Source organism: Berghia stephanieae, chromosome 2, assembly GCF_034508935.2.
Source record: "Berghia stephanieae isolate SIO BIC M18660-M18661 chromosome 2, UCSD_Bste_1.3, whole genome shotgun sequence".
Classification (NCBI taxonomy): Eukaryota; Metazoa; Mollusca; class Gastropoda; order Nudibranchia; family Aeolidiidae; genus Berghia; species Berghia stephanieae.
This window is the reverse complement of record NC_088361.1, coordinates 12,455,373-12,471,177: the sequence shown is the minus strand read 5'-3', so window position 1 is coordinate 12,471,177 and position 15,805 is coordinate 12,455,373. Positions and strand designations below refer to the sequence as shown.

The window sequence follows — 15,805 nt, the reverse complement described above, 5'->3', positions numbered from 1 at the left end:
CTACATATTTGCCATCAACTCGTAAGAATTTGAAATTGTCATCTTATGAGTTATTATATGCAAGTTTTTTGACCGACGTGCACTTACTTGCAGGTCTGATGACCCAATTTATTATAGGCTCATTGTTGTAATTGAAATCTCAAAAAATGACTCAAAATATTGTCCTATGTTTAACTAGGCCCATAATTGCTTTCGGATGTCAGAACTGCATATATGTATACGTCGGTTTAGACCAATAAAACTTGATCTAGAATGATAAAGTTAAGAATTGAAAATATTTATTTTCTGAGCTAGATCATGCAGACCAGCCGACCATTACGAAATAATCGTAGAATTACGATATTTTGGCTCCAATTTCATAACTTCATGAGCATCGCTAAGTCATCAAAACTTGTTGAAAATGAAAGTTGATGCCAAACTACATTATAAAATTAAGGATTTTGAATTGTTATTTAATGATCTTTATTATGGTAAATTGTTGATTTTTTAAGTTAACTATAGCGACTGCAATTTTTATCTCCAAAAAATTACGAATTTTTAGAGTTTTCAGTAGGCAGGTCTGAATAATGCTTTAAAATACAGATTACATATTTAGGAGCTTTTCAACACGTGTCTCTCATACCTTGATTTTCTCCATGTGTTATGTTACATTCCGATCAAACTGACGACTTAAGTATAACAATGACCAAAATTTGACTTAGATATGTATCAATAATTAATAAACTACTTCCACCGTAGCCATCGTTAACTTATAGCCTGACACTGACCAAAAAAATGACGTCAAAATGCCAGTCGTTGGCTACAAAAGAAAACAAATCGTGAGTTGTATTCAATAGTTCAACCAATGGGACCACTTGTTTCCATGAGCACTACTAACGACAACTCACTAGGCGGTGCAAAAACCAAATAATGACGTCAAAATGCCAGTCGTTGGCTACAAAAGAAAACAAATCGTCAGTTGTATTCAATAGTTCAACCAATGGGACTACTTGTTTCCATGAGCACTACTAACGACAACTCACTAGGCGGTCCAAAAACCAAATAATGACGTCAAAATGCCAGTCTTTTTGGGTTCCAGTGTCAGGCCATAACTTAACGATGGCTACGCTTCCACCCGCAAACTGGAATAAGTCCGTTCGTTTTGGATCACAGGGCGCTACAGTGCTGATGAGTATTCAAAGATGATTTTAATTTTAGGGATGACAAAGTATTTTTTTTAAAAGAAGGAATGAAGACATGATTCTTTGTGGTCTAGAGGTATGACACTCGCCTTTAAATCAGAAGGTCCTGGGTTCGACTCCTTCCCGCTCTGATCGTACAGTTGAGTCCTTGGAAAAGGCTCTTTACTTACATTCTCTCACCGTACTCAGATGAAAAAATATTACCTGGCACTTAACGGCGTTATCTTTGCTGAAAAGAAATTGTAGTATCGCCTAATAGGCGTTGTGTATCGTTCGACATGAACACAAAACTACAGAAATTCTTTCTTCATTAGAACTATCTCGGAGTGGAATGGGCTGGATGAACTGGTCATCATGGCACTTGACCTAAACGATTTCAAGGCCCGACTGACATGGGCCCGCGCCCAATGAGGACGCCGCTGAAATACAACCAGACCATTGGTTTCTTCAGCGCCAACTATACAGATACAGATACGGATACATGCTAAGTCTTCCTGTTGCTAGGAAGCCCTTGTAAAGCGCTTTGAGCACGTTAAGCGGATATTGCTCTATATATATATATATATATATATATATATATATATATATATATATATATATATATATATATATATATATATATATATATATATGCTCCAAGTGAATTACATATGAAATCAAGATCAATGCTCATCGATGAGAGAGCGGTATATTATTTGATATTATTTGATATATTATTTGGTCAATTATTTTTATCCTATTCAGAATAGCGCTCTCCAGACTCGTCGCTCCTGGTCAGTGGGTTGACCAAACTATGGCATATGGGGCCACTGGATTGGTGTCACTGGCCACCAAGGGGTGAGATAACAATCATCATCATCATCATCATCATCATCATCATCATCATCATCATCATCATCATCATCATCATCATCAACAACAACATTACCATCATTATCATAATCACCATATATTCATGCTATGCGTTTCTCCAAAATGATCACAACATCATCCAGTCGGATATAACGAACCAACACACAAAACAATGTGTAACCTTAAACGTTTATACATAATGTGCGCTTCGCTATGAAACTCACAACATTGCCATCCGGAAGTATAACGGACCAACACACACAACTATGTGGAACCATAAACTTTTATAGTCTGATCAATACAGTTAGTGAGAATTACTCATAAATATGGATGGCAAAAAAAAAAACAATAACAAAAACCTAAGTTATACTTCCAGATGGCAATGCTGTGAGTTTCTTTGCCAAGTGCATACTATCTATATGACCTACACGTTTTAGTTTTATACTACAGGAGATGCTGTTACTGTTGTGACTTTATAATTATATCATTTGTGACCCATCGTCTCAAAACGGTATTATGTTGGAACGAACCAGGTGCTTAAAAGCCGAATTTAATGTTAAACTGGTCAATAATATAAATTGTTGGCATTAGCACCCTAAAATATGGTGTCCATTCTCCTTAATAAAACACACAAACTCAACACAAGTCTGATATTTCTGGCTATAAATTCAATTTTCAACATCTTACCCATCCCGACTTAATATCGTTTTGAGGCGAAGGGTCACATTTGTTCTTTTAAATTACAAGTCTCCCATTGGGACTTTTTATGTTGCAATGTTTGTCTAGATACACAAATTATTATTTTTGGAGGGATAATTTGTATTGATTTGATATTGATTAATTTAGTCATGGTGTGTTCATTATCATGTTTCTACGACAGGTTTGGTTCTTGGAGACTGAACGTAGAGGGGCTTATTCCTGAAACAATCAAAGAAAGAGGGGTGAGTGAACTGGGATGTAATGATTAATAGCGTTATTTACTTCATCTTAAGGTTATAATTTATATTTTAAAGGACTTTTCACTTAAAATACAGTTTTGAGTTTTGATTTACCTAATATTGGATATAAGCAGCAATGATCTTTAACTTCATTATATCCTCTTTCAAATATCTGCCTGTAGCACTTGGTTATATCCCTCGATTTCTAGAGCTCTAGGCTCACAAGTAAATAACACAGGTTTCGAATCTAGGTTATAAGAAAATGTGATTGGGTTGCAGGGCTTTTTAGATTTGGCAGAAAGTACTTTTAACCAGTTAACTGCAGTCCTCTGGAAAGACACTATTTAAGAAAATTTGACCAGAACGCTCGTCTTTCAAATATCGATCGATATAAATGACCCTTATCTTGGCACAAACTCTCAAACCCGGGACTTTGCAGGTTTGAAAGCTTTTGCCAAGATGAGGGTCATTTATAATCAATCGATACTTGAAGAACGACAATACTGGCTAAATTTTTTAATACGCTTTTTCCAGAGATCGACAGTTAACTGGTTAAAAGTATTTCCTGTATAAGGTTTTACATTCGCACTGTATTCTAATTTGACTTCAGGTCGACGACAGGGATGCTTTACCGAATTTCTTCTGGCGAGACGATTCGTTGCTCTTGTTCAACGCCCTCAAGAAGTATGTCACGTCCTACGTGGATCTCTACTATGGTGAGTTATATTCATAATAAAAACAGTTGACGTGATCGATAACTCAATAAGTGACCATGAAATCAAATTAACCTTTCCCTCCCCCAGACGTTGTATTTATGCTGCATACGTTAACGACTTTTGTGTTACTGTACAGTGGTGGGTACTGTAGTAGTAGTAGTAGTAGTAGTAGTAGTAGTAGTAGTAGTAGTAGTAGTAGTGGTGTTGGTGGTGGTGGTAGCAGTAGTAGTAGTAGTAGTAGTAGTAGTAGTAGTAGTAGTAGTAGTAGTAGTAGTGGTGGTGTGTTGGTGGTGGCTGGTAGCAGTAGTAGTAGTAGTAGTAGTAGTAGTAGTAGTAGTAGTAGTAGTAGTAGTAGTTAGTAGTAGTAGTAGTAAGTAGTAGTGGTGTGGTGGTGCTGGTAGTAGTAGTATAGTAGTAGTAGTATAGTAGTAGTAGTAGTAGTAGTAGTAGTAGTGGTGGTGTTGGTGGTTGTGGTAGCAGTAGTAGTAGTAGTAGTAGTAGTAGTAGTAGTAGTAGTAGTAGTGGTGGTGTTGGTGGTGGTGGTAGCAGTAGTAGTAGTAGTAGTAGTAGTAGTAGTAGTAGTAGTAGTAGTAAGTAGTGTAGTGTAAATAGTAGTAGTAGTAGTAGTAGTGAGTAGTAGAGTAGTAGTAGTAGTAGTAGTAGTAGTAGTAGTAGTAGTAGTAGTAGTAGTAGTAGTAAGTAGTAGTAGTAGTAGTAGTAGTAGTAGTAGTAGTGTGGTAGTGTAGTAGTAGTATAGTAGTAGTAGTAGTAGTAGTAGTAGTAGTAGTAGTAGTAGTAGTAGTAGAGTAGTAGTACGTAGTATAGTGTAGTAGTAGTAGTAGTAGTAGTAGCGAATGGCTACATTTCCACACAGGAAGTCTCCAGCCGGTCTTTAAATTCGTCACCGCTGTTGAGGACATCCTCAAAACCTCACGCCAATCTCGCCGCAGTCAGTGTAGGATTATGTGATCTGTTGTCTCTGGCGTTCCCTGACAGTGGGGACAATCGACAGACTCTCACAACCCCATCGATGCATGTTTGTAGCAGTCCTGCCGTGGCCTGTCAGTAGTCGGTATGATGCGACCACTGTTTTCGATTGCCATTCCTGAAGCCTGGCATCAGTTCTGTTGGTTCTTTTCTCACTTCGACAACATGGGTGATTCCTGTTGACATCGGACATCTTGTTTGATGAATTATCTATATTTATTTTTGTGGAATACCTAGGCGACGATATCTTATGATGTCGTGGCGGAAGGGCATAACATTTTTAAAAATATTTTATATTGTCATAATATGATAAGTTAATAAATTGCAAAACACTTATATATTGCACAATACAACACATTAAAAGTTTTAACTTGACCTTGATGTCCGAATCCAGACTCCGATGAAACTGTCCAGGAAGATGAAGAGATCCAAGGGTGGACATCGGAATTGGTCAAGGAACGAAATCAGTCGGAAGGGGGAGTCGGTCTCAAGGTAACACCCATATAACTAATAGGCATTTTGTTATATATATATATATATATATATAATATATATATATATATATATATATATATATATATACCAGTAAAAAGCCCGCAATTTCGCGGGGAAAGAACTATTTTCATTCGATACTGTACTCACCATCATTTAATGAGGGCAGATTGGTAAACAACGTTGTCTGGTTTTGGTATTTCGGTTGATTTTTCTGTGTGGCCAATAATATATTATAATATTCCCTCAACTAACCCAAGAAAAAATTAAGCCTAGTACCTTTAATTAACCCCAATAGGAAAAACAAACACCTAGCACATTAATAATACTTATGACTAACCCTAATAGGAAAAAAATCATCGATCTCGAGCTAACCCTAATAGAAAAAATCATGACAAATTGAATAAATAAACGCCTGACAAAAGATCAAAGGTGAAAATACAAATTTAAAGAATACTGGGGATGTAGGAGCTTTCGGAATGTCTCCCCTTTACTTAACTTATGGAAAATCAAACTTCCTAGCACCTTTAATAAGACTTATGACTAACCTTTCGAGTTAACCCTAATAGAAAAAAAAACAACTCTCGGACTGCTTTGCACTACCTTTCAATATTTAACAAATCAAAATGGCGGCTGAAAATCAAAACAATTGTCAAATTAAGAAATTTTAAACTTTCACAAATCTATCAAGGTTTGTTCTAGAGTTTTTAAAATACTTCTAAATATAATGACAAATTGAATAAATGAATGCCCGACAAAATATCAACGGTGAAAATACAAATTTAAAGAATACTGGGGATGTAGGAGCTTTCGGAATGTCTCCCCTTTACTTAACTTATGGAAAAACAAACATCCTAGCACCTTTACTAAGACTTATGACTAACCTTAATAGAAAAAGAAATATCCTCGATCTGAGCTAACCCTAATAGTAAAAAAAGAATCAAAATGGCGACTGAAATACCTTCATGTGATCAAGTGAATAATATCACTATGAATGCCACGATTTGCTGAAACATGCCAACACCCACAAACACATGTATACACCACACACAACACACACACACACACACACACACAAACACAAACACACACACGCACACACACACACACACACAAACATACACGCAATTAGAACATACATAAGAACACTGATCACCCTAAATCAACAACACAACGGAAGTAATAATAATACTTGATGTCATAAATAGATGACGCAAATTGACAACTTTTTACAGTGTCAAAATTAGTTGATTTTGGGAGTCAAGTGTCGTCGTTGGTACATATTTTATGATATCTGTTTGACTCAACGAACTTTCAAACTGACTTTAAATTATAAAAGGAAATCAAGTTATCTGTTTATCTATCTGTAAAAAATGCATTTCTAATTTTCAAATCTCTCAGTGGAGTTGTGCGCCGTATCAATTTTTTATTGACTCAAATAAGCACAATTTTCTCCACAATGCTATATTTTTTAAAGAAAGGATATATATATATATATATATATATTATATATATATATATATATATATATATATATATTATTATATATATATATTACTCGTATATATATATATATATATATATATATATATATATATATATATATATGGCATATCATATCATGTCAGAAAATGAAGTGAGTAGGAAAGTGCCAGAAGACAATAGGGGCGGGTGGATGGCGTCGACTGCATAGCGTCTCTCCCACGGCCAGGCGGAGTTGTCATATTAGTAAGGTCGTGTGTCTTCTGGAAATTTTCTACTCACTTCATTTTCTGGTATTATCAACATAAGTGCCTGCTCCACCCACTTTCTGAATTCATATATCATATGGTTCATAAAACATGAATGCAAATAAACAGAGATATGGTCAGTAAGGGTTATTTTACATACAATAACTTCTACAGAAATACCTACGAGTACATGATAAGATTATGATTTTCTCCATCAATAGGGCGTCCCAGGAAACGGTTCTTTGTCATCCAAGGGCGATCTAGTCGATGTGGTAACTTCAGTCATCTTCCAGTGCAGCTGTAGCCACGCCTCTGCCAATTTTGGGCAATATGAAACCTACAGTTTCCCACCCAACTACCCAACGATGATCAATGCGCAGCCTCCAACGTCTAAGGTAAACATAAATATGATATCGGTGATTAAGTAGTAGTCCTTCAGAGCCCACGGAGCATCAGTTCGTGAAACGGACAACACCAATTACTTGAAACACCTTCAAAAAATGAAAACCAAACATGGAATGTTTTGGGCCCAAAACCCTTCTTCAGCCAACAACAACAATTTCTAAAAAAACTATGAAAACAAATACATTACAAAAAAAACCCAGATCGATTGCATATAGATATGATCGGCGTGTCTTTTCTGTGAAAATTCTTGGAATGTCAGCAGCTCTGCATCACTTTGACTATAAATTGATCTTCCAGTACCTTGGTCATCCCGACATAATCTCTTTTTCAGACGATGAGTTACAGATTAGGAAAAAGTATGAATAAACTCATTCACTCGGACGGTCTCTCCAACTCTTTCCTGGTTAGGTCTTTCCATACTATAGAGATTGGTATAAAGTATCAATGAATTCATTCACTAGGACGGTTATATATAGTTTTATTGCGGGTTTTTTTCAGAATGTCAGAGTTACTGAGGATGAGATTTGTCAGTTCTTACCAAAAAGAAGAATGGCTCTTGGCATTTTGATCGTCACAACCATCCTGAGTAGGAAAGGAACCAACAGCCTCGGGGACTTCGAGGTGAATTACATATTTGACCCAAAGGCACAGAAACTTGTAGTTGAGTAAGTGTCTTTCATGACTCCATAACAAATTACCATGAGATATTTTTGTGCTTTTATGTCCTTCGGAGTCATGGACCCCAAGGAGCCGAAGTTATCCCGCTTTCTATAATGTGAAATGGACAATAGCAATTACTTAGCATCCTTTGGATTGGACGCTAGTCTATTTCGAAGTACTCCCTCGATATCTAAAAGACCCAACTTCCCAATCTGCTGGTTGGACAAGGGGTCAGAAAAAATCTCGACCGCACCGGAAAATCAATTTTTGTCCATTTGCTCGAAAAGCTAGTGCTCTACCAACTGAGCCATAACATCTTAATTACGTTCCTGGTAAATATGTCCATTTGATAAAAAAAAAAGAACATCATATACCAACCAGCTTCCGTGTTAATATGATTATAGGAGTCGAATGGTGTAATTTACGATTCTTTCATCCCTCCCCCCCAAAATAGTAACGCGTAATGATATCATGTTTACAATAATAATTTGTGACGTCAGATTATCAAGCGTTAGCTTCACTAAAAATCGGATTCTTTAAAAAGAAGTAGCTAGATAGATATCATTTAAATGTTTTCAAATATATCTTGTTTTCAAAGATGACGAAAAAGGAATGGATTGAGGGGTAGAATAAATGATTTCTTCCTTCCTGCGTTTTGGAATTCGAACTTTGTTCCTAACGCGCACTCGCAACCTCCTGCTGCGGTTGGAAATACGCCCGGATTGCCAGACAGCAAGAGTGTACAAGTCTTATATTATATATCATGAAAAATCCAGCTTTATCGGCCATTTTTTGGGTTCGATTTTCAATTTGGACAGGGAATGATATTCGTTTAACTTTGTCAACGTTGTCTGTATTTAAGACCTACATAAAATGGCGAAAGAAGAAAGATGGTAGAGGAGGTGAATATTTTGTTGGTGAAAGGGATGGAAATAGGGAAATGAGTGAGTGAGGAGGAGGAGGAGGAAGAGGAGGAGGAGGGGAGTAGAAGAAGAAGAAGAAGAAGAAGAAGAAGAGGAGGACGAGGAGGACGGGAGGGGAGGAGGAGGAGGAGGAGGAGGAGGGAGGAGGAGGAGGAGGAGGAGGAGAATAGAAGAAGAAGAAGAGAAAGAAGAAGAAGAAGAAGAAGAAGAAGAAGGAAGAAGAAGAAGAAGAAGAGAAGAAGAAGAGAGAAGAGAAGAGAGAAGAGGAGGAGAGAGGAGAAGGAGGAGGAGAGAAGAGAGAGAAGAAGAAGAAGAAGAAGAAGAAGAAGAAGAAGAAGAAGAAGAAGAAGAAGAGAAGAAGAAGAAGAAGAAGAAGAAGAAGAAGAAGAAGAAGAAGAAAACAACAACAACAACAACAAACACAAAAGAAAAAGAAGAAGAAGAAGAAGAAGAAGAAGAAGAAGAAGAAGAAGAAGAAGAAGAAGAAGAAGAAGAAGAAGAAGAAGAAGACCCAGGAGGAAAATATTTTGCGAAGGACTGACGTCCTGTCCAGAGGAGAGCAAGCAATTCCTATTATCCGTTTAACAACCTATATATATATTATATATATATATATATATATATATATATATATATATATATATATATATATATATATATATATATATATATATATATATATAAATATGAAAGTAAATGTCAATACGAATATATTTAAATCAATTTCAATTCATGTCTGGCAGGTTACGGGAAGATCTGGCTGAAATTGGCAGAAAAATTAAAGCCAGAAACGAGAAGGTGAAGCATCCGTACACCTACCTTCTCCCCGAGGACGTTCCCAATAGCATCAGTATCTAAACACAGAGAGATGTTCCCAACAGTATCAGTATCTAAACACAGATAGATGTTCCCAACAGTATCAGTATCTAAACACAGATAGATGTTCCCAACAGTATCAGTATCTAAACACAGATAGATGTTCCCAACAGCATCAGTATCTAAACACAGATAGATGTTCCCAACAGTATCAGTATCTAAACACAGATAGATGTTCCCAACAGTATCAGTATCTAAACACAGATAGATGTTCCCAACAGTATCAGTATCTAAACACAGATAGATGTTCCCAACAGTATCAGTATCTAAACACAGATAGATGTTCTCAACAGTATCAGTATCTAAACACAGATAGATGTTCCCAACAGTATCAGTATCTAAACACAGCACAGTAACGAAAATATCGCCTGAGCGGTAACTTAGTTCAAGTGATGACCCGAGGTTGACCCGGGGTCACGCCTGCCAAATTACGGGGAATCCCCCATTGAGTTCAGTTACTTTGATATCATGTGATACCAGTCGATTTATGTTCACTTTCATCTCTTTGTTATCGCTTCACAGTGAGCTTAAACACAAATTTCTTTACTCTGTAATATTTATAAAGATTTCCTGTTTCCATTCATATGTATTTTATGTCAGTGCTGTATATTGATCGTGATATTTTAATACTAAATAGACCGTTTTTCTGTAATTTAAAATGCATTAATTTTTCCAATAAAAAATTGAATTCTTCAAACAAAAACATAGAACAAATCTATTCTTTCACAAATAGAATCTATTATAATTGAACTGGAAGTTGTTAAAATTCCATCTGTGCGTCAACAAAATTGAATTTATTATGATTTTTTAAAATTTCATTTAGTCATGGAGCACACTCAAGAAATTCATGATAAACATTTGAATGAACTGTGTAGGCTTTGGAGAAAAGTCAAGAAACACAGAAGAAAAGAAAACGAATCTCAAAACATAATTGTTTCAGGATTTAAAACCAGATATTAATCTTTAAAACCAGATATTAATCTTTAAAACCAGATATTTATCTCATCTTTAATGTGGACATTGATAATGACAATGCTAAAAAGTCCTAAAAACGAAGCGCTACAAGTGTCATGACAGACTCCGTAATGTTGAGATTTTGAGCGTTTTTTATTTAGCGCAATTTTCACTAGACGTGCTTAAAACGCTTTAAATAGGGTCCCTGACTAACGGGAACACGTAATATGTATAACTGGACATGATGCCTGCTAGGCGATATTACATTTTTTTTTCCGACAGAGACAACGGGATTAAAAACAAAGATGAGGGAAAGCACTGACAACAGCAACTAGTCATGCACAATCACCACATCTGGTCGAAATAAAATCAAAATAAATCAGTGATTGCAATGTTTGCTCAACCTTCTTGAAAAACGAAAAAATAATAAAGAACAGCAACAGGGCGACATCAGAAGCCCCGTTATGTAAAAGTATGGAAACAGCACAAAATATGTCACGTGTAAATCACGAGGCTATGGTGGCAACAGAGTGACTTTTACAGTTATAGACCAATGTCTTTGTCCTTCATTAATGAAATGAAAATATATATCTCTCTCTCTCTCTCTCTCTCTCTCTCTCTCTCTCAATCTATCTATTTATCTATCTATCTATCCCTTTCTCTCTCTCTATCTCTCTCTCTCTCACACACACACACATATACACAGATATATATTATATATATATATATTATATATATATATATATATATATATATATATATGACATGGTTACTATTTATCCTTTGTCCCTTCGTTAAGTCGTGTTTGTATCAAGAATGCTTAAAATGATCACCCTTAATTAATCATATATTGATCATTGCAGCAAAATAATTACAAACTATACAAGGTTTCTTTTTTACCCACAAAGTACTGAAACAATATTTTAACCTGGGAAGTAAATGTCAAATATATACAACTGAAATATGAAACGACTCGGACTTTATTCTAGTGTTCTTAGTTGACCACGTTTGTAACTAGTGGAACGGAAAACTGGTATAATCGTGTTCCTATAATATTAAGCTAAACTCGTGTGACCATCTGTTGAATATAATTTGGGCGATGAAGACTCAACGTCCTGAATTCATAATCCTCTGAACCAGCAGTGATCAAAGCGAAACAAATCGGACACCTGCACCGAGATGTTATAGCATAACATCAAAGAACTAAGAGCGACGCACAACTTGTGAGGGAATGAATGAAAGGTTACTTTATTCCTCCATCGATAAGAGCAAGTTTTGAGAGTTTCTATCATCTCGTTTGCTTAAAATAATGCAATCAATAAATTAAATTTAACAAACTATAATCAAAATTGTGCTGATATCTTAATGCAAAATATCTCAAAGACAGTAATTCTAATGATAGAGTGTTTGGTACCAAAATACAGATCAAAGTTTTTTTAATGTGTTGCCAATTTGTTTTAATTTGTAAAATTGACTGTGGTTGTGCAAAAGCGATTGTAATTTAACCAGATGTTAGTAACAAATCGGTTAAGTATCACGGGAGATAACCCGTTGCACTGGTCGGGAATTTGATGGAGTGAATGACCTCTTGACCGCGGCGCAGGTAGAGGACTAAAAGCTCGCCTATTCAACACTGTGACAGATAGATGTTCCCAATAGTATCAGTATCTAAACACAGATAGATGTTCCCAAGAGTATCAGTATCTAAACACAGATAGATGTTCCCAATAGTATCAGTATCTAAACACAGATAGATGTTCCCAACAGTATCAGTATCTAAACACAGATAGATGTTCCCAATAGTATCAGTATCTAAACACAGATAGATGTTCCCAAGAGTATCAGTATCTAAACACAGATAGATGTTCCCAATAGTATCAGTATCTAAACACAGATAGATGTTCCCAACAGTATCAGTATCTAAACACAGATAGATGTTCCCAATAGTATCAGTATCTAAACACAGATAGATGTTCCCAACAGTATCAGTATCTAAACAGAGATAGATGTTCCCAACAGTATCAGTATCTAAACACAGATAGAGGTTCACAATAGTATCAGCATCTAAACACAGATAGATGTTCCCAATAGTATCAGCATCTAAACACAGATAGATGTTCCCAACAGTATCAGTATCTAAACACAGATAGATGTTCCCAACAGTTTCAGCATCTAAACACAGATAGATGTTCCCAACAGTATCAGTATCTAAACACCGATAGATGTTCCCAACAGCATCAGTATCTAAACACAGATAGATGTTCCCAACAGTATCAGTATCTAAACACAGATAGATGTTCCCAACAGTATCAGTATCTAAACACAGATAGATGTTCCCAACAGTATTAGTATCTAAACACAGATAGATGTTCCCAACAGTATCAGTATCTAAACACAGATAGATGTTCCCAACAGTATCAGTATCTAAACACAGATAGATGTTCCCAACAGTATCAGTATCTAAACACAGATAGATGTTCCCAACAGTATCAGTATCTAAACACATATAGATGTTCCCAACAGTATCAGTATCTAAACACAGATAGATGTTCCCAACAGCATCAGTATCTAAACACAGATAGATGTTCCCAACAGCATCAGCATCTAAACACAGATAGATGTTCCCAACAGCATCAGCATCTAAACACAGATAGATGTTCCCAATAGTATCAGTATCTAAACACAGATAGATGTTCCCAACAGCATCAGCATCTAAACACAGATAGATGTTCCCAACAGTATCAGTATATAAACACAGATAGATGTTCCCAACAGTATCAGTATATAAACACAGATAGATGTTCCCAATAGTATCAGTATCTAAACACAGATAGATGTTCCCAACAGCATCAGCATCTAAACACACGATGAAAATGGTGCTGCTTGAAGCTCGAAGGAAAAAATTAACGATAAGTATTGACATGTAAGTTCCAATGTATTTACGAAGACAGATACTGCCTGTGGACGTTTCGGGTGACCCCTTTGTCAACAAAAACATAATTGTTTTGTTGATCAAGGGGAAACCCAAAACGCCCACAGTATCTGTCTTTGTTTAATAAATTGGAGCTTACAGTTCAATACTTATCGTTATTTTTTTCGTATCTAAACACAGATCACCAGTTGATGAGCAATCTGCTCGGAATTCTCTTCTCTCCCTCCGCTTCCTCCTCGTCATCATTATCATTGATGACATCGTCAATGTTACATTATCATCATCATCATCATCATCATCATCATCATCATCATCATCATCATCATCATCATCATCTTCATCATCATCATCATCATCATCATCATCATTATCAAAATCATCATCACAATCATCGACTTATGGTAAAGCCATAGTAAAGAGACATTTTCTAAGTTAATAATACGTTTGTTAATATCATCATCATCATCATCATCATCATCATCATCATCATCATCATCATCATCATCATCATCATCCTCACCCATCATCATCATCACCATCATCATCATCATCATCATCATGATCATCATTATCATCACTACCACCTCTACCATCATCATCATCATCATCATCATCATCATCATCATCATCATCATCATCATCATCATCATCATCACCATTATCCTCATCATCATCATCATCATCATCATCATCATCATCATCATCATCATCCTTATCATAAACACCATCTGGATATATAGAAATATTTATTAGTGAGCTTTTTATAATTGAAATGCATAATTTGATAATTGATATCATCAGTGTTATCATAATATGGTTCGATTTGGGAGTGTGTGCATGTGTCTCTGTGGGTGTTTGTGTGTATGTGTGTGTGTGTGTTTGTGTGTGTGCCACGTTATGATATTCACATGGCTATGTGGTCTAGTGGTATGACACTCGCTTTCGTATCGGAAGGTCCTTGGTTCGAACTTTGCGCTCGGCGCATAGTTGAGTCCTTGGAAAAGGCTCTTTATTCACATTCTCTCACCGTACTCAGGTGTAAAATGAGTTCCTGGCCGTAAACAGCGAAAAATTGTAATATCGCCTAACAGGCGTTATGTCCCGTCCTACATGTTAAATGTTGCTGTTGACCAGCGACCCATTGTAAACGCTTTGAGCACATTTAGTGGATATTGCGCTATATAAAAGCTCAATTTTTTTTCTGATTGTTTATGAAACCATCACATTTTTTTCAGATAAAATACAAAAGTTCTCACAATTATTCTATGGACGTATAAAATTAAAGAGCTTGGTGCCTTCTTAGACCGGGTAAAGCTTTATAATATGTGTTATTTCTTCTTCTTCTTCTTCTTCTTCTTCTTCTTCTTATTATTATTATTATTATTATTATTATTATTATTATTATTATTATTATTATTATTATTATTATTATTATTATTATTATTATTATTATCACAAAACAACAACAACAACAACACAGTGTAAAAGACATGATACAACATTTAAACTGGACCCCACTTATTGAACGGAGAAAGAGACAAACGTCCAATATTTTGTTCAAGGGCCGACAGGGAACCACCACCACCATCCCATCCCTATTAAAACATTGAGAAACCACGGAAGAAAAGAAAATGCAAATGCTCTGCCATATTATTCCAGAATCAATGCGCACAAAAAGTCATACTTCTTCCCCCAGTACCATTCGCCATATGCGCTGCCATATTCCATATTCAATGCGCACAAACAATTGTTCTTCCCCCAAGACCATTCGCGTATGGAACAGCACCCCTGAAAATGTCAGAGCAACCAATAACCCAACAATATTCTATAGTTATCTCAACCAGTTTAATCCTCCCCTTATCACCTATAGGAAAAATCGTCACATTTACTACGATGCAACCGTTTTCTTATTCTGATTTCATTTTGTTATAGTAAGTTATAGCTATAAAAACTCGACACTGTGTTACAGAGTCATTTTTATGAACACAATATAGAATATACTCGTTACTAATCTGTTTGAAAAATCTATTTTTGAGTTGGGTGGCTATGAAATTTCGGGTAAAACTCTGAAAATAACTGGTAAGGAGAGGGTTAAAACCGATAGATAGATATTACGTCAATGCCAGCCCACCACTCTTAGTGACGTCGATCTTCATCAC

General features: G+C 35.9%; 1 protein-coding gene across 1 annotated transcript in view; it reads left to right on the top strand.

Annotated features, from left to right (window-relative positions):
* Positions 1–11,145, top strand: part of LOC144964332 (polyunsaturated fatty acid 5-lipoxygenase-like) — a 26,935-nt gene extending 15,790 nt beyond the window's left edge. The window contains exons 8-15 of the mRNA XM_078898439.1: positions 1–21; positions 1,926–2,018; positions 2,914–2,974; positions 3,582–3,687; positions 5,069–5,166; positions 7,118–7,291; positions 7,800–7,966; positions 9,628–11,145. The exon at positions 1–21 is cut by the window's left edge and continues 97 nt beyond it. Of these exons, the coding sequence (XP_078754565.1) occupies positions 1–21; positions 1,926–2,018; positions 2,914–2,974; positions 3,582–3,687; positions 5,069–5,166; positions 7,118–7,291; positions 7,800–7,966; positions 9,628–9,742 (835 nt within the window). The 3' untranslated portion in view covers positions 9,743–11,145. The remainder of the gene's footprint in view (positions 22–1,925; positions 2,019–2,913; positions 2,975–3,581; positions 3,688–5,068; positions 5,167–7,117; positions 7,292–7,799; positions 7,967–9,627) is intronic.
* The last annotated feature ends 4,660 nt before the right edge of the window (positions 11,146–15,805 follow it).